An 18,258-nucleotide genomic window follows, 5' to 3' on the forward strand; every position below is an offset into this window, starting at 1 on the left:
GTTTCCTCCATATTTATGTACTTCTCAGCTCGGGTAAGAAGCTCGGTGACTGTCTTCGGCGGAGTTTTGGATAAGGACATCTTGAAAGCCTCGCACTTTATGGCATATGTGAGGGCAGAAACTGCTGCAGTTATGTGTAGGTCGGGAATCTGAAGTCTTTCCTTGTTGAACCTGGTCATGAAGTCACGTAGGGTCTCATTTTGCCCTTGTCTAAGTTGCATGAGGGAAGCTGCTGTCTTCCTGATGCGTTTGCTGCTTGCGAAGAAAGCGGAGAACTTGTCCGCCAAATCCGAGAATGAGGCTATGGAGTTGGACTCTAAGGTCGAGAACCAATCCCTAGCAGCATTCGTCAAAGTTTGCGGGAAGGCCTTGCACATCACCTGATCTGGTGCAACCTGTAGATTCATGACGTCCGTGTAGATGTTCAGATGATTGATTGGATCGGTGGTCCCATCATATTTTTTGATCCTAGGATACTTAAATCTGTCTGGCAAGGGGAATGTTAATATCTCGAAAGTAAATGGAGTGTTGGGACTGAATCTTGTCGTCCCTTTGTTGCCCTGAAGTAGGCCCGCCGTAATTCCTTCTTGAATAATCCTAGCGAGTTCCCCGAACTCCATGGTCACTGATCTCGAGGCCGAGGTCACATGTGGTATACCCGAGGCCCCTGCTCCGCCATTGTCAGGGACATGTGCTCGAGCTCGAGCATCGGCCATAAAACCCCCCTGGGGTGCTGGTGTAGGTGACGGATGCGAATTTCTTTGACTTAGCAGCGGAGTCAGTGTGGCGACCTGTTGTCTAAGCTCTTCAAAGGCTCCAGCAGTGACGACTGCCAGCTGGGGCTCTGGCACTTCTGATGATTCCTCTTGAGGAACAAGGATATCCTCAGGAGGGGGTTGGTTTGGAGCGGATGAGCTTGCTGGTGGAAGACCTGAACGTGTGTTTACCATGGCTTTTGGTAGCGTTTCTCACAGACGGCGCCAATGATGCTACCAAAAATCGTACCTGCAGATTTTCCGAGCTTGATGATTGAAAAGGAGCACGAACGTGATCTTCCGATACCTGAAACAAAGGCAACGAGGTGTGTTCTCGTTGCCCCTCCGGTGCTTAAGTCAGAAAGGGAAATATAAGCGTGAGGCTATGTGCTGAAGAACAATGTAAAACGTACCCGAATAATGGTTCAAGGTTCTGTATTTATAGTAGTAAGTGACATTCTCCTAATTGGACTCAACTAGCTGGATGTCCCATCTGTTGGAGTCCTGAATGGTTAAGGAGTTGGTTGAATTCCAGAATTATACGTGAGATAGGATTCTTGTGGGAGTTAAGATTCCTAATTGCGTAGGAATTCTAAAGGGTTAACAATCGTCAGTAGTGAGGGGGAGCACATTCCCGAGGACTATGCTCGAGGACATATGTTTGCAATATGCGAAGCAGCATGGAGTTGTGGTCGGGCCTAGTGTCTCGAGGATGAACATGCTCGAGGACACCGCAGATGGATTTACAACTTTATCAAAATTAGTCCTCGGGATATACTGATCGAGGATATTGGAAAATGTCACCATCACCATCTAAACACGAGGATCATTTTTATTTTGTACAATATAATATTACTTGAAAATAAACTATAAAAATCAAATAGAGGATATCTAACACATCTCATCAGATAAATATTTTGAAATAATGTGCAATCCATTGTTCATAGTCCATTGGAGATGCTCTCATATTCCACCATTCCGGCCTATGTCAACACAACATAAAGTACTTCCTTTCAAATTCCAGAAATTAATGTCCTCTAAATCTGTTTCCACCTCTCCATTTATTACACCTCCGTTTGTACTCTGCACTACGAAATGTAAACAGATGAATTCATGAATCTGCACACATATTATTACAGTTGACTATTTTTGAGTGGTGGGATGATGAAAGATTTGATCTTTTTTTTTTTTTTTTTTTTTTTTTTTTTTTTTTTTTTTTTTTTTTTTTTTTTTTTTTTTTGTGTGTGTGTGGGTCCTGTTGGTAGCGATGCTGATTTTGTTTCTTGTACACTAGTAGCATTGTACATATATGCAATGATTTCTTTCGTTTTATTTTTTTTTAAGCTTATTGCCAATTAATTTGGGTGTCTGCAAGCTCTAACTTGGCTTTCATTCGCATAAACAGACTAATGACTGTATAGTCGATGTCTTCTGCACGGCTTCTGAGAATTCTTCCGGGTAAAACTTGAACCTTCTGCATAAGCTTGAAAATTTACCCTCGATTATTGTCTTTTTGCTGGTGATAAATGGTTATTGTTATTTATATCCGTCATTTTTGAAGTTAGTTCTAGATTAGCAAAACCATCCATAGTTGCAGTAGGGAATATAAATTTAAGCTGTTGAAGTGAGATAAATTTGTCTCCTGTTCTTTATTTTTTCCGCGCACTACTCTTAATATCCCTCAATTTATTTCTGACCAATTATATCTTTGTGAAATCAAACAAATCTAAATGCTTTTGTTGCCTGCAATGAGAAGTCAAAATCCACCTGCTGATAACGAATCTGTATTTTGCTATTCAACTCGTCTCTGAGCATGCTTTTAAACCATTTGAATACAACAACAATGTCTTTGACACAGGTGAACCTACGGCGGCCATGAAGGAAAAAGCAATAGATGAACTTTGGAAAGGTAAACTTGTGGAAAATTATGCCAAGTACGATGAAAATGAAAGTACAATTTCTCCAACAATGGAAGACCAAAAGAGGTTCTCCAATAATGATCATGATAGTGCTACAGATCCCTTGATTTCTGATATGACAGATGAAGAAAATTTACCGAATAGATCAGAACTTGAATGTTCTTCGAAAGCTGAAGATTTTATCCACGGAAATGAAAACGAACCCAAAAATTCTGCTGTATCGTCTACTTCTGCTTTAGATTTGTTTGAGACAGACACAAATGTGTATACTGATAAAAATATAACAGAATGTGAATTACCTGAGTTGGTAATGAGCTCTAAGGAGGTTAATTATCACATTGTCAAGGACATATGTGTTGATGACGGGACTTCAAAAGAGGAGATGACGGCAGGAGGTGGATTAACAGGTTCGTGTTTGGAATATACCAAAGACGTTGCTGTTAATGAATGTGGAACAGATGAAGGAGAAGATGGAAAATCAGTCGTTCCAATCGGGCCAAAATCTGCCTCGGAAATTTCTTTTGACAAGGATACCCCTGGAGAAAGTGATCCAAGAGACTCCATCAAGGCAGGTGTAATGCAGGGTGATGTAACTAGCGAGGTCAAGAGTGATCTTTCAGAAAAAGGGTCTTTCGTAAATAACATGCTTCCTATGCAAGAATTTGGTAGTCAGAGTTTCCATAGATCTTTTGTCAACTCTATAAACGGTGAGGAAAATGATGTTTCGCAACCTCTTGATCAGGTTCGTGCCAAATCTTCATTGATTCCATATAATGTATTTTATCTTCATAAACAATTAAAAATGATGGTTGAGATGTTGCTTTTAAAAATGCTTCCTAATCCATGAAGTTAACACCGGCTTTAATTGGTTGCTCAGCAGATTCCTTCTGGTGAAGCAAGTGAAAAGGTCCAATCTAGCAACTTATCTTACAACAGTAAAATGGAGTCCGAAAACATTACTTTCAACCTCAACTCACCTAAACCTGCAGCAGCTTGCAGCGCGAATGAGAGTATTGACACTGTCAATGAGCAATCTATCGAGTCCAGGGATGTGCATTATCACAAGGATGTGAACTCCGATAATCTTTCAGACACTAGCCCGGTTCAGTGCGCTAGCATTAAGAACGAAAGTACTGGAAATGTTCGTGAACAACGTTTGAAGGATGAGAACCATGATAATTCTGCTGCCACTTGCAGCAAGGATGGCATGGGCATCGAAAATCTTGAAAAATCCCCAGACCACAAGGATATGAGATCTGAAGAGCAGTCTCTAGGCCAAGTCCTCTATGCTGGTCACAGGGACAAAACTACCAGAAATGCTCATGATCAAGCCCTTGAGATGATAAATACTTCTAAGCATGTGGATGGGAATCTGAAAGCTCAATGGGATGAAGGAGAGTCGAGCTTCTCTGCAGGAGATCATGTAACTTACTCGGGGCCAATACCTTTCTCCGGGAGCCTTTCTCTTCGATCCGAGAGCAGTGCTGCCACCAGCACCCGATCTTTCGCCTTCCCAGTGTAAACTTTTTCCTCTATATATCCGTTTAGTTTTCCCTGTTATAAGGATGTTTAATGATTCGCTAACAACATAGTTCTTTTGTCTCCAGATTACAACCCGAATCGAACGCCAGTCCTGTAAGAATGGTAAAATCAGATAGACGACAATTTCGTAAACACAAGGATTGGAGATCAGGCCTCCTTTGTTGTAGATTCTAAATGTTTCTATTTCATTTATAGGTTCTTAGTCTAGATATACATGAGCAAAATCTTTATTAAAACGAGGAGTAATATTTAAGTATACATGTCGATATTTTTCTTAGGTTTCGTTTGCCTTACGAGTAGCTTCTTGTAAGTCATAGGTTGATGTGTGATCTGAGTTCGTGAGAGGTTCGAATATTGTCCGTGTACAAGTTTTTATTTTGATTTTTATACAGCATATTTATTCATTGGTTATATTATTTTCTGATTTATGTGCACATGGTTCTTAGTTTGTTGAATTGCACTTGCAAATTGTCGTTAACTATCTTAATCAGTTTGCAGCCATAGTGACTTCAACTGAAGCAAATATGAAGCTGGCTGATTTGATTAAGACATTTTAAAGTAGGATGAAAATACATTTGTTGGTTCGATCAAGCTACACACAGATGGATGCTACAAAGGCAACAAAACCATCAGGAGCTGTGAAATAACTAACCATGGTTAAGTAATGATAAAGAAGTAGAATTAGCTGTCGCTGGAAATTGTAGGCCCCAATATCCTTTTGTGCATATCCTAAAGGAGCTTTCATTTGTGTATGATTTTACACCTAATTGTACATCACTTTGGTATATCATGGATGGTATTCTATGATGTTTAAAAATCGGGGCAATCGATTAAGTGTTGTTAAAACTAATGGTAAAAAACTGTACATCACATCATGGAGCGTAAACAAAATTGACAATCATAGGTGTAGCAAAACTGTTTGAACAATGTTACTTGTACATAAGAAGATTCTAAAAATTTTACAGATAGATGAGGTATCAAAAAAAGATTGGAAGATTTTTTTTCTTATTTAGCTTTGATATCATATCTTATCACAATATGTATATGTAAACCAATATGTAAGTAGAAATTCACATGTAGCACAATTGAAACTGTTTTGCGCGCTCCAATATTTAGGTCGTGCATAACACATACATGCAAAATGTGTTTCTAGTTCCACCTAAATCTATAACAAAAATTTTATCTAAGGTGATAATTAGTCAAGAAACCAATTTGTTATTAGGGACTAAGTTGAGAATCGATTATGAAATTTCATTTTTCTCCTTTATCGATTTCATTCACTTGCCGAAAAAATTGAAAGATTATGATATATATAATAGAAACCTTACTAGTAGTAGTAATGATGTATAGCATCTAACTTTGATCGAATTATTAGTCATATAATAAAGAATTAGAGCACGACCTAAATTCAAATATATTGCTGTCGTTCCAAGTAAAATTGAAAATTTTCAGGTTCTTTTACTAGTTAATTGTTACAAAATAAAAGCTAAGAAAATTGGAAGTAGACATAGCAAACCTTCCATTTTTGCGAGTTCGAGATTAGTTCTCAACCCATGTTAATGTGGAGAACTTCAATAGATGTCAAGACTGAACAACAGCATAATCAATTTAGAGATTTTGAATAGACTGAATAATATTTTCAAACACTAAACTTTGAGATTGTCACGCACCTACATGTACAGTATGGTCATACATTGTACATGACGAAAGCTTGCAGCTTTATAGTTCTCAATTTGCACAAAAAAAATCTTAAAAGCTATATAAATTTTAAATAATTCTGTTCAAATGCATACATCATGCATATAAAATGCCACCGTCGCACTCTCTCTACATTCCTACGCCCTATTCTTTCTCTTTTTCTCTCACGGTCTTACCAAAGTAGAGACAACCTTAAACACCTAATCAGTAATTTCTCATAATTTCCTCAGGATCTTCAATGATCATGGCTGTTTTTGCAGTGCTTTTTATGATTTTTTTAGGCATGGCTGTTCGTTCTGGTAAGTTCTTGCTTTTTTCTAGTCATTTTTAAAAACTTTTTGGGGGCCCCATTTAGGGGTTTTGCATCATTCTAACAAGCCCAATAAAGGGGGATTTCAACTGTATGATATTTCTTCAAAAATTGAGGAGTAAGAGTATGTCTGGTTGTGCCCAATAATGACTTATTTTTTGGCTTTTTGGCCTTTCAATTTTTTTGCAGATGCTACTTATTGCATATGTAATGATGGATTGAGTGATCCTGTTCTTCAAAGTAACATTGATTATGCTTGTGGTACTGGAGCTGATTGTACTCCAATTCTTCAGAGTGGACCTTGTTATCAGCCAAACACGGTAAAAGACCACTGTAATTATGCAGTAAATAGCTATTACCAGAGGAAAGGCCAAGTTGCTGGGAGCTGTAATTTCTCAGACACTGCCACTGTCACTCAGAATTCCCCTTGTAAGTATCAAACTGTGCACTAGAGGGGTTTTACTTGTGTGTGAAATACTGATTTATTATTATTATTTTTTTAATACCATTTACAGCTGCAGCTCCTGGATGTGTGTATCCATCTAGTCCCAGGTGTGTAAAATCTTAAAACCCCTTGAAAATTCCATATTAGCAATATTTTGCCTCTAGAAAATGAAACTTAATGGCAAAAAGTTTTTTTTTTTTTTTTTTTTTTCTTTTACCTTTAAACATTTTTAAATTCCTTTTAAAAACTCGACGAGTACGGGAGCTAGAAAGGATAATTGAGGTTGAACTTCTTGAAAGAGAGTGATTCTTGGATGGGTTTTTGGTATTTTTCTGACCCGGTTCACAATTGAACTGGTCACGCACGCATTGGAAGCTTCTAGCACATGCATCTTCTTGGATTTACTATAGGGTTTGGCAGATGATAGAGTCGATAATTATAAAATAACTCGTCATTAATTATTATATCAAGAAGGTAAATATGGGTTTGAGAGGCAGGACAAAATGGATGCAGATAGGTTGTTGGCTTTAAGTAAAATATTGAGATTTTTTGCTGAATTGGAAAAGGATAATGGACCCAACTGTATTCGAAAGTCAAATTAAATGAATTTGTTCCAAGTTCAGCCCTTAATCATCAATATATAATTACGCTCCAATGAGCTGTCATGAAGTCGATGTGTAAACATATAGCTTTGTCTCATATTATGTCATATTTAGTTACATTTTATCATTTGAATATGCTACTTTATAGATATAATCGACCTTAAATCAGGTTTTTCTTTAATTTGCGTAGCAATGGCGGACCAAGCCCGACCCCATTCACTCCTGGAGGAAATCCAAACGCAAGTGGCAACCCCACTGTTCCTTTTCCAGGGTCAAACACACCTCCGAGTGTCAACCTTGGGCCAAACGGGAATGGCATAGACAACGAAGCTAGTGCGCCAATGATTCATAGCACTATTTTACTTGTGTCCTTCCTAATTCATTTGGTTTCACTTTTGATGTCCGCAAGGATCTAAGCGCACTTTTGATACGGAGAATTGACTAGCACAAGACGTTAGAAGCTAGTGCGCCACTGATTCATGGCACTATTTAACTTTTGTCCTTCTTGATTCTTTTGGTTTCACTTTTGATGTCCGCAATGATCTAAGCACACTTTTGATACGGAGAATTGACTAGCACAAGACGTTAGAAGCTAGTGCGTCATTGATTCATAGCAATATTTAACTTGTGTCCTTCCTTATTATTTTGGTTTCACTTTTGATGTCCGCAAGGATCTAAGTGCACTTTTTATACGGAGAATTGATGGGCACAAGACGATAAACAAAATTTTTAATGTCATTTTTTTCTTAATTATGTCTAGTCCGCACTCTCTAATCAAACTTGTCAATTGGCTCAAGGTTTTAGCATAAAGAAGACAACTACGCATACATCACCGACCCACCAACCTACAAATAATCAAATCCGTTTTGGTATGTGCCGGTTAATGCTAAGATAAATTTGGTGCCTGATAATTTTTAATTTTGTTTTTTTGTTTAATAGTTAAATGGGAGTGTTTTCACTTCACGTATCGAAACTCTTTGAAAGCTCTCAGCAAAGTTTCAAAAACTCAAGAAAATGTTTTCTAATATTTTTCTATATTGTAATTAAATTTGAAAACTTTTAGAAAACTTACCAAAATATTTAGAAATTTTGATTAAGAATTGCATCTCGTTGTGGGTTTCATTACGGGATTTCAACGTGTTGCTAATGATTATAAATTATTTTTAAATGGTCAAATCACTTTTTCTCCACACATTAAAACGTTACTTTCATCATTCAAGTGAACAATTTTGCAATATTTATTAACTGCAGTGACTAAATTTACTCTTAAACTATGCTTGCTTTGATTCATTCGTACTTGTTAACACGTTATGGGGTATACATCTGTTTGGAGAGTATCGAAGATCATCAAAATCAAAGGAATGTTGTCGATGTTTATTGTAGCTGTTGGTATCCGTGTGGATTCATCAGGACATAGAAAATAATCCTGGCTTTGTAGAAGAATGTTTAGAAAGAAAACGAGGTTAAGAGATAATGAAGTAATGATCAAATACATACAAAAAAGCAAACGTAGATGTGGACTTTGTCAGTTTTATGTTTAATTTAGTGGTCAAGTGGTTAGTTATCACCACATCTGTAATGTCCCCTTATTTTGGTATTTGTTAACTGTTGATTTAGTCTTCCTGCCACGTTATAGGAGTTGTAAAACGTGGGCTATGTTTATGTTTATTTCAATTTTCTTTGTAAGGCTATTTAATAGCCAAGTCTGTTATTCAATGAGAGTGTCTCTAATTTCACCCATCTATGTTTTTCTTTTCATTCTATATTCTCTTACAATTGGTATCAGAATCTCATAACAGGGGCCGGATTAAATAGAAGCAGTAGTCTTCTACGAGTTACCTACAAATGACGACAGAGAATTCGTTTGTACACCCAGCTGTTACAAAGTTTGATGGGTATTATGATCATTGGGCGATGCTCATGGAGAACTTCTTGCATTTAAAGGAGTATTGGGAGTTGGTGGAAAATGGAGTTCCTGCATCAGCAAAAGGTGTTGTTCTCACTGATGCACAGAGGAAGCATATTGAAGACCAGCAATTGAAAGACGTGAAAGCAAAGAACTATCTATTTTAGGCATTAGATCGTTCCATCCTAGAGACAATCCTTAACAAGAATACTTCGAAGGATATATGGGATTCTATAAAGCAGAAACATCAAGGTACATTACGAGTAAAGCGTGCAAATCTGCAAGCTCTTCGAAAGGAGTTCGAGGTTCTTCATATGAAGGCAGGAGGATTTGTGAATGAGTATTTTTCTCGTACTCTTACCATCGCCAACAAGATGAAAGCAAATGGTGAGGATAAGGGTAATATTGCTATTGTTGAGAAAAAAATTACGATCCATGGCACCTACGTTTGATTATGTTGTAAGTTCTGTTGAGAAATCCAAAGATATTGATGCTCTAACCATTGATGAACTGCAAAGTAGCCTACTTGTGCATGAACAGCGCATGAGTTCCTATGTTGAGGAAGAACAGGTCCTGCAGATTACTCATGGTGATCACTCAAGAGGAAGAGGTTGTGGTCGTGCAAACTATAGAGGAAGATGAAGAGAAAGAGGAAGAGGTGTCTTTTGATAAAGCCACAGTGGAATGCTATAACTGTCACAAGCTAGAACATTTTGCATGGGAATGTCCAAGCAAAGAAACAGAGGCAAATTATGCAGGGAATCAAGAAGAGATGCTGTTGATGACATAAATGGATCTGAACAAAGCTAGTAGAGAAGATATATGGTTTTTAGACTCTGGATGCAGCAACCATATGTGTGGAAAGGAGTATTTCTCGGATCTTGATGTGAATTTTTGAGATTCTGTAAAGCTTGGCAACAATGCAAGCATAGTGGTTCTAGGAAAAGAAATGTTAGGCTGCAAATGAATGGCTTAACTCGAATTATTACAAGTGTATTCTATGTACCTGAGCTGAAGAACAATCTTCTAAGTATTGGACAGCTGTAGGAAAAAGGTCTTTCTATTTTATTTCAGCATGGCAATTGTAAGGTGTTCCATTCACAGAAAGGTTTGATTGTGGATTTGAAAATGTCCTCAAATCGAATGTTTATCTTGCATGCTTTATCTCAGCCTACAGTATCCACTTGATCATAGAAGATATTGTGCAGCTTTAGCATTGTCGGTATGGACATTTGAGTTTTAATGGTTTAAAGACTCTTCAGCAAAAGCAAATGGTAAAAGGATTACCACGACTTCAACCTCCCTCCAAATTATGCAAGGACTGCTTGGTAGGGAAACAACACAGGGATTCATTTCCAAAGTACCAGGCAAGCTGTAGAGATTCTTTATTTAGTGCATGCAGACATTTGTGGACCCATTAAACCCATCTCTAAAAGCAACAGAAGTTACCTCTTTACCTTCACTGATGATTTTAGTGGAAAAACATGGGTTTATTTTTTGGTAGAGAAATCAGAAGCCTTTACTGTTTTCAAGAAGTTTAAGACTCATGTTGAGAAGGAAACTAGTTCTTTTTTGAAAAGCCTATAAACAGATCGAGGAGGTGAGTTTACATCCCAGGAATTTGTAACCTTCTGTGATGTAAATGGCATACGATGACAGCTGACGGCTGCATATATACCACAACAGAATGGCGTTGAGGAACGAAAGAATAGAACTACCATGAATATGGTTCGAAGTACGCTGGCAGCAAAGAAAATTCATATGACTTTTTGGCCTGAAGCAGTAAATTGGACGGTGCATGTTCTGAATAGAAGTCCAACTTTCACAGTTCAAAACAAGACTCCGAAAGAAGCTTGGCGTAAAGTTAAGCCTTTAGTTTATTATTTTAGAGTTTTTGAATGCATTTCTCATGTTCATATTCTTGACAATAAAAGAATTAAGCTAGATGACAAGAGCTTCAGTTGTGTTTTGCTGGGAGTTAGTAAAGAATCAAAGGCTTGCAAGCTTTATGATCCACTTTCGCAAAAGATTATTATGAGTAGAGATGTTGTGTTCGAAGAAGACAAGCACTGGGATTGGGATAAGAAGTATGAAGGTGCTGTTGAATCAGATTCTCAACTTGCGATAGGGAATCGTGTAGCCAAAACAGATTCTCAACCTGCAGCAAGAAATCACAGACCACCTGTCAGGATGAGAAATTATGAAATTGGAGAAGGTCTTTCCGATGAAGAAAATGAAGTTTAGCTTGCCATGTTTACAGTTGCTGATCCTATTTATTTTAAAGAAGCTGTAAAAAGTGAGAAATGGAGGACAACTATGGATGTGGAAATGGGAGCAATAAAGAAAAATGGTACTTGGGAATTAACAGAATTACCTAAGGGAGGAAAGACAATTGGAGTAAAGTGGGTTTAAAAGACCAAGCTAAATGAAAATGGAGAAATAGTTTAGTACAAAGCTCGACTTGCAGCAAAAGGTTACACACAGCAATATGGGGGTGGACTATACTGAAGTTTTTGCGCCTATGGCACGTATGGAGACAATCCACTTGGTGATTGCATTTGCAGCCCAAAGAGGGTGATCCATTTATCAATTGGATGTAAAATCTGCATTCTTACATGGTGAGTTAAATGAAGAAGCCTTTTTAAAGCAACCTCATGGTTATGTGCAAAAAGGAAATGAGCAAAAAGTTTATAAGCTAAATAAGGCACTTTATGGGTTTAAGCAAGCACCCCCATGCTTGGTATAGTCGCATAGAAGCATATTTCATGAAGGAAATGTTTGAAAAGTGTGAATACGAACATACTCTATTCATCAAAACTAACGAGGAAGGTAAAGTTTTGATAGTAAGTTTTTATGTCGATGATCTAATCTTTACTGGAAATGATGAATCAATGATTACAAAATTTAAGCATTCAATGAAGCATGAGTTTAATATGACTGATCTTAGTAAAATGAGGTACTTCCTTGGTCTTGAAGTGTTGCAAAAATCTGATGGTATTTTTGTTAACTAGAAAAAATATACCTCTGAGGTACTACACAGGTTTGGAATGGATGAAAGTAATTCTGTTTTTAATCCCATTGTTCCTGGTTGCAAGCTTATGAAGTATGGAGGAGGAGATAAAGTGGACAAGATGTACTATAAGCAGATTGAAGGAAGTCTCATGTACCTCATAGCTACTCGACCAGATTTAACGTTAATAATAAGCATTATTAGTAGGTATATGGAAAATCCTACTAAACTACATCTACAGATAGCAAAAATGGTGTTGCGTTATTTAAAAAGAACAAGTGATGTTGGGATTTTTTTATAGAAATTGAGGAGATGATGAACTTGTTGCATACACTAATAGTGACTATGCTGGTGATTTAGAAGATACAAAGAGTACATCAGGCTATGTCTTTCTGTTAAGTTCAGGTGCAATTTCTTGGTCATAAAAAAAACAACTAGTGGTGAGTCTATCTACCACAGAGGCAAAATTCATTGCTGCAACTTCTTGTGCATGTCAGGTAGTATGGCTAAAAAGAGCTTTGGGAAAACTAGATCAAAATCAAAAGCAAATCATGTGTAATTCAATGTGATAACAGCTCTGCAATCAAGCTTTCGAGAAATCCTGTAATGCATCGTCGAAGCAACCACATAGATGTTCGTTTTCATTTTCTTCGACATCTAACAAAGGATGGTATTGTGGAGTTGTGCACTGTGATACACAAGATCAATTGGCTGATATAATGACTAAGCCACTCAAGCCGAACACCTTTGCAAAGCTGCGAGAACAATTGGGAATTTGTTTTGAGAATGATGTAAACTGAAGCTCAGCCTTCAATTTAAGGGAGGAAATGTTAGTTTTATGTTTAATTTAGTGGTCAAGTGGTTAGACACCACCACATCTGTAATGTCCCCTTATTTTGGTATTTGTTAATTGTTGATTTAGTCTTCCTGTTGCATTATGAGAGTTGTAAAATGTGGGCTATGTTTATGTTTATTTCAGTTTTATTTGTAAGGTTGTTTAATAGCCAAGTTTGTTATTCAATGAAGGTGTGTTTCTGATTTCCTCCATCTCCTTTATTTTTCTTTTCATTCTTGAGTATTTTTCTGAAAAAACTATTCATGGTAAAATGGTTCTGGTTTAAAGAATCTTGCATGGTTTTTCACTTTTTCTTGTTCGTTTTTCATTGATATCTTAGGTTTTATGTATTTCTATTGGGAAATACCAAATGGAACTGGCAAAGAATGCAATTTTTTCCTTCAAGTTGGAAATTGAACTCTGCTGAAAACTCTTGAATCTGCACAAAGATTCACATTAACCAAATAAAAAAAGAGTTGAAGAGAAAATAATGCATAAAACAAAAACCGGTCGCAAAATGGAGAAGTGCTACATGAATTTTGTGCTAATACAAGATATCTATTGAACTAGTCATATTGTAAGATTCATGGCATTTTTTGTTAAAGCACAGGTGTCGTTATATGATCGTAGCAATTATTGAATTTGACATCAAAGATGAAAGACGTCGTAGGTTAGAATTCTCACAAAAGTGTTTGATAGTTAAAAAAATTGATTTTGTTAGACCTTTTAACAAATGAAGAGCATAATCCATTGATGTAGGAAACAAAAACTCAGGTTGGTTTCAAACATTAGTAAGGGCCTGATTGTGTCCTTTTATTTTCAAAAAAATGTATTATAGAATAGTGATTGATGTTGAAATGTATGGTTAAAAAAGATAGAAAAATTTTGATTTATTTATAATATTATTTTAATGAAGAATATGTGGTTGAAAATAAATACTATCAGAAAAATAATGTGGTAGAATGATTGACAAACAAAAGCTAAATTGCATGTACGAACTCTTAAGCCAAAAGAAATTATTATTAAAAGAAAAAATAAGAAATAATGTTTGTACGAGTTGAGTTCATTTTATTATATTATCAACTAGATTTTTGTAGAGGCTGTGGAAAAGATGTTGGTGGTGCTTTTGACTTCAAATTAAAAGATTACTAGGTCGAACGTGAGAGTTGACTCCGTGGCCCAATGGATAAGGCGCTGGTCTACGGAACCAGAGATTCTGGGTTCGATCCCCAGCGGAGTCGTCTCTCTTTTCTTTTCTTTTCTTTTTTTTTTAACTTGTCAATTCTACCTATATGAAAATTTTGCCTTTCTTGGGTCGGCTTTTTTAACTCGATTGAATGTATTGAACCCTATAGCAATAAAGACCAAATAAAATAGATTCATGATTCATGCTACCAAAAGTCGCACCTGTTATTTCTCGAGCTTGATGACTGAGCTTGACCACGAGCAAGATCTTCCAATACCTGAAACTAAGGGATCGAGGTGTGTTCTCGTCACTCCTTTGATGCTTAAGTCGGAGAGAGGATTTATGCGTGACGTTATGAACTAGAAAATAATGAAAAACGTACTTGAATAATGAGCTTCGATCATATATTTATAGATGTCATTGGTAGAGTTATAGGAGGATTCAACCTCTTGTAATTCTTATCCATATCCTGCAAGGTGTGTGTGTTATATTCAAAGTGTCCAATTTGAGTTTGGATCTGACTGTGATAAGTTAATAATATGGATAAGGGTCACGGGGAATTGTAGTCGAAGCAGGAGTAACGTTTTCTAGAAAGCAGGGAATGAGTTACGTTAAATGACTTATGGCCCGACCTGAACGGTGGGGGACATACGAAATCCTAAGGTCGGGTTCGGGTCTAAGTGATTTTGTGTCATCAATGGTAATTATTATATTCAGTTGAGTTTAGTACTACATATCAAAAAGCACTGAAGCACCAAGACAAAGGAGTTAAACAAATTATAAACTGATTACAATTTTAGTTAGACTAGCATGTTTGTGGTGGCTTATGCTTAAAAGTAAGCACCAAAGTAAAACTAATCTTAAATGTGAATCCACTTACAATCAAAATGAACCAAATAAGTCATAAGCCGCCCCAAACATGTATGCCACAGCAAAATGAAATGCTGCTTTGCATCATTTTGAATCTTTGATATATACACTGCCCAAGTATATCAAGCGATAATCAGTACTACTACGTATCAAAGATTCACTAGATCTTTGCATTCACATTCCCCAAAAGTGTCTAAAACTTTCTGTGTCTTTTTGTGGAACATCCTCAAAAACTTGAGAACTAGTTAATTTACATACAGGGTCCCTTCCAGGAGAAAGAAGAATTAAAAATAAAAATAAAAATAGAAAATCCACTAAGCTATTTGAATGACGACTTGCGCACCGCCATTACAATAGGGAAGAAGAGTTGGGGTTCACGACAATATGTTTGAGCGGGTGGTCGACATCACTGCCTCCTGCATGCTTGACAAACTCGGCTGGTGAGAGGAAACTGCCGTGACATATGCACATTATCCTCACTTCTTCTCCTTTTCCGTATTTGTACAATATTCCGTCCACTCTTCTACCATTAAGACCATCTCCTTCTGTAAAAACGTAAGGCATATCTTGCATCATGTTCATTCCAGTTTCTTTTCCACGATTTCTTGAAATATCCTGTCTTTTGGATGGACTCTCCATATTGGATCCAGTCTTTCTGCTGGGATTTTCTCTCGTTTTTGTTCCAAAAGAGCCAACATTCTGATGGCTTCCTTCTTGCATAGACTGAATGCTGGCGGGGCTATGTTCGCCACCACTACTGGATCCTGCAATGTAAATGGAATAACATTCAAAACAGAAACTGTCTGAAGACAAATTAGAGAAAACTATACGGAGGTATCTTCCACAAGGTATAGTACCTAATCATTAGCTGGTAGCATTCGTAATGATATCAAAATTATACAATATGTTGATACTGAACTTTAAGTAATAATGCTGCTAAGCACGTTAGTAAGCCAATGAAAAATCAGGCCAAACAGCACATTTACCAATCAAAAAAAAATCAGGCCAAACTGCTGTTGAATCAAATTCTTTTGAATCCCGCCAAGTTTATCCCCTGTAACTAGCTAGCTCACGAACCAGATCTTATCCTCTAGTACATCAGACTTTTCAGCAACGGGGTTTCTTGCTACTTTATCATGAACTGACTCGATAAATACGTACCAATGTATCATTTAATAGATTCGCCACTGCTTGGGTATGTTCAATGTTTATGTTAAACTTCTGGAGGCATAAAATATGTTCCTTATCCACTTAAGAAATGGTTGCAATCGATTGACTCAATAGGTGTAACCACTTTAAAGGGAGGACCAAAGTGTTGGGAAATAGAAATATACTGTATCAGCAGTACATATTTATGTACAACTTCAATTGTTAAAGAGATTAATATTATAAGCCCACCCAAACATGCTCTTAAGTCTAGTTCCGGCTGGGTAAATAGTTTTCACCCTTCTGTTTTTACTTTCCTAAAACATCCAACAAAATCAAACTTCTTCCAACCACACACCACTTCTAGCTTTGGCGTATCTCTATCTCTTGCAACCTTTTTCTACTACAACCACATAGTAATCATGGTATTTCTTTAGGTCTAAGCATTACATGCCCCAGCTATCTAATATGTCATTCCATTAATTATCCTCAAATGGTGTCACCTCAAGTAGTCAGCACATTTCTTGTTTTATTTGTTTAACATGGATGCGCATCAGTCTTAACATCCTTAATTTGGTTTCTGTTATCTTACAGAGACTATTCTCGTCTCAGCCCGTAAGGTATATATAGTTACTCTCTAGTAAATGTTTTACAGAACTTTTCTTTAAGCTTGTAGTAGAGTATCTTCCAATCACGTAGAACCATAACAACACTTGTTAATTTCATCAAATCTGCTCCAGTCCTGTGCATTATGTATTTTTCTTCATTCTGAATTATTAATAATCAAACTCAAGTATCTAATGCAATCTCTCTTAAGTGCAACATAATCCTTCTTAGTCCAAAAAATTATTGAGGACTCGGAGACAACACATTGTGACCATTATCAAGCATTTACATGAAATAGAATTAATCCCATATCCCTAGTGGCAGGATAAAAACTTCACAATGCTGATGCGATGCGAAAATCTCAAAAATTTTATCAGATCAAGAATGTTTTATGAAAACACGAAAACTATAGATCCTTATATTTTGGGGATAAAAATAAAAAATAAAATAAAATAAATTATTCAAGATTATACCTTGAAGAGTTCTATTATCCAATTCTGACAAAGTTGAAGAACTCCCAACTTTCGACTCAACTGATCCTTGCGACGCCAATTGGCTACACTCAACTTCAGAACGAAAATGCGCCTGACTAGCGGCTGTCGTAGACAACAGAAATGGCGGTGCTATCACCGAATCTAACTTCTTCGATGCAGCTAAAAACTTCTCTTTATCCAATCTCTCCCTCAAATTCACCTCAATTTCCCTTCTCTCCTCCAAACTCAAACTCCCGGCGGCTGCGAGACCATCTTCGCCCCCGCCTTCTTTATCACCCTTAACATTCTTCTGCTTCTCAGACCTCCTCCTCTTAGCCTCCATTCTTCTCAACATCTGCAACTCCTTCCTCTTCTTCCACTCCTCCTCAGTCTCCGCCGGCAATGAAGAGGTCCTCGCCAGCCCCGAATGCGCTACCGGCGGCGCCACCACATCATTTTCATCTCTCGCCATCGGTAAACACTCTGCTATAGAAGAAGATCTCGTCAACTTCTTGAAACCCTTGTCCACACCAAATCTTCCCCCCAATGACAACCCAAGATTCAATTCGATCTCCTCTTCTTCCTTAATTTCTTCGCATTCACTGCTACTACCCATAAATCTCTGCAACAAATCTCTTGAAGAAGATCTGTTTGTCGAAACCCCCGAATGAAAATTCTGCATTTGTGCTGTTCTTACAATCTTTTTCCTATCATCATCGTCCTCCATTTAGCCCCACAAATTAACTCCTTCCAAGATACTATAATGACATCCAGCTCAACTATAAGAATATGTACATGCATGTTTAAGAACTCCAATATTTGATCTACACAATACCAGATGAAAATTTCTGAATTCTAACTGCATCTTAATTCCTAGGCGCTCCAATAATGGATTTTAAATACAATCAAAGCGAGATTTGAGAGTAAGAACTCCACTTCAGATGATTATCTTAAA

General features: G+C 37.1%; 3 protein-coding genes and 1 non-coding gene across 5 annotated transcripts; 3 read left to right on the plus strand and 1 right to left on the minus strand.

The window, feature by feature from the left end:
- Nucleotides 1–1,995: 1,995 nt before the first annotated feature.
- Nucleotides 1,996–4,650, plus strand: LOC111403312. Of its 2 annotated transcripts, none has more exons than XM_023031763.1 (4): nt 1,996–2,213; nt 2,614–3,416; nt 3,552–4,192; nt 4,282–4,650. In XM_023031763.1, exons 1-4 carry the CDS (start codon nt 2,180–2,182, stop codon nt 4,388–4,390), a joined length of 1,587 nt encoding a protein of 528 aa, XP_022887531.1. In that variant the 5' UTR covers nt 1,996–2,179; the 3' UTR covers nt 4,391–4,650. The 2 variants fall into 2 exon arrangements, with proteins under 2 accessions (XP_022887531.1, XP_022887532.1); XM_023031764.1 differs by having other exon boundaries at nt 2,003–2,213; nt 3,555–4,192; nt 4,282–4,637.
- Nucleotides 4,651–6,008: 1,358 nt separating this feature from the next.
- On the plus strand, nt 6,009–8,144 carry LOC111403313 (PLASMODESMATA CALLOSE-BINDING PROTEIN 2-like). The gene is made up of 4 exons (XM_023031765.1): nt 6,009–6,213; nt 6,414–6,653; nt 6,740–6,776; nt 7,462–8,144. Exons 1-4 carry the CDS (start codon nt 6,153–6,155, stop codon nt 7,685–7,687), a joined length of 564 nt encoding a protein of 187 aa, XP_022887533.1. The 5' UTR covers nt 6,009–6,152; the 3' UTR covers nt 7,688–8,144.
- Nucleotides 8,145–14,190: 6,046 nt separating this feature from the next.
- Nucleotides 14,191–14,263, plus strand: TRNAR-ACG. The gene has a single exon. It is a non-coding gene; the product is annotated as a tRNA-Arg (tRNA).
- Nucleotides 14,264–15,132: 869 nt separating this feature from the next.
- On the minus strand, nt 15,133–18,252 carry LOC111403314 (ninja-family protein AFP2-like). Its single transcript, XM_023031766.1, has 2 exons — nt 17,304–18,252; nt 15,133–15,842 (listed from the first exon to the last, which is right to left on the minus strand). The coding sequence occupies exons 1-2, from the start codon at nt 18,028–18,030 to the stop codon at nt 15,427–15,429; spliced, it is 1,143 nt and encodes a 380-aa protein (XP_022887534.1). The 5' UTR covers nt 18,031–18,252; the 3' UTR covers nt 15,133–15,426.
- Between the last annotated feature and the right edge of the window lie 6 nt (nt 18,253–18,258).

This window comes from Olea europaea, chromosome 11 (assembly GCF_002742605.1).
Source record: "Olea europaea var. sylvestris chromosome 11, O_europaea_v1, whole genome shotgun sequence".
Classification (NCBI taxonomy): Eukaryota; Viridiplantae; Streptophyta; class Magnoliopsida; order Lamiales; family Oleaceae; genus Olea; species Olea europaea.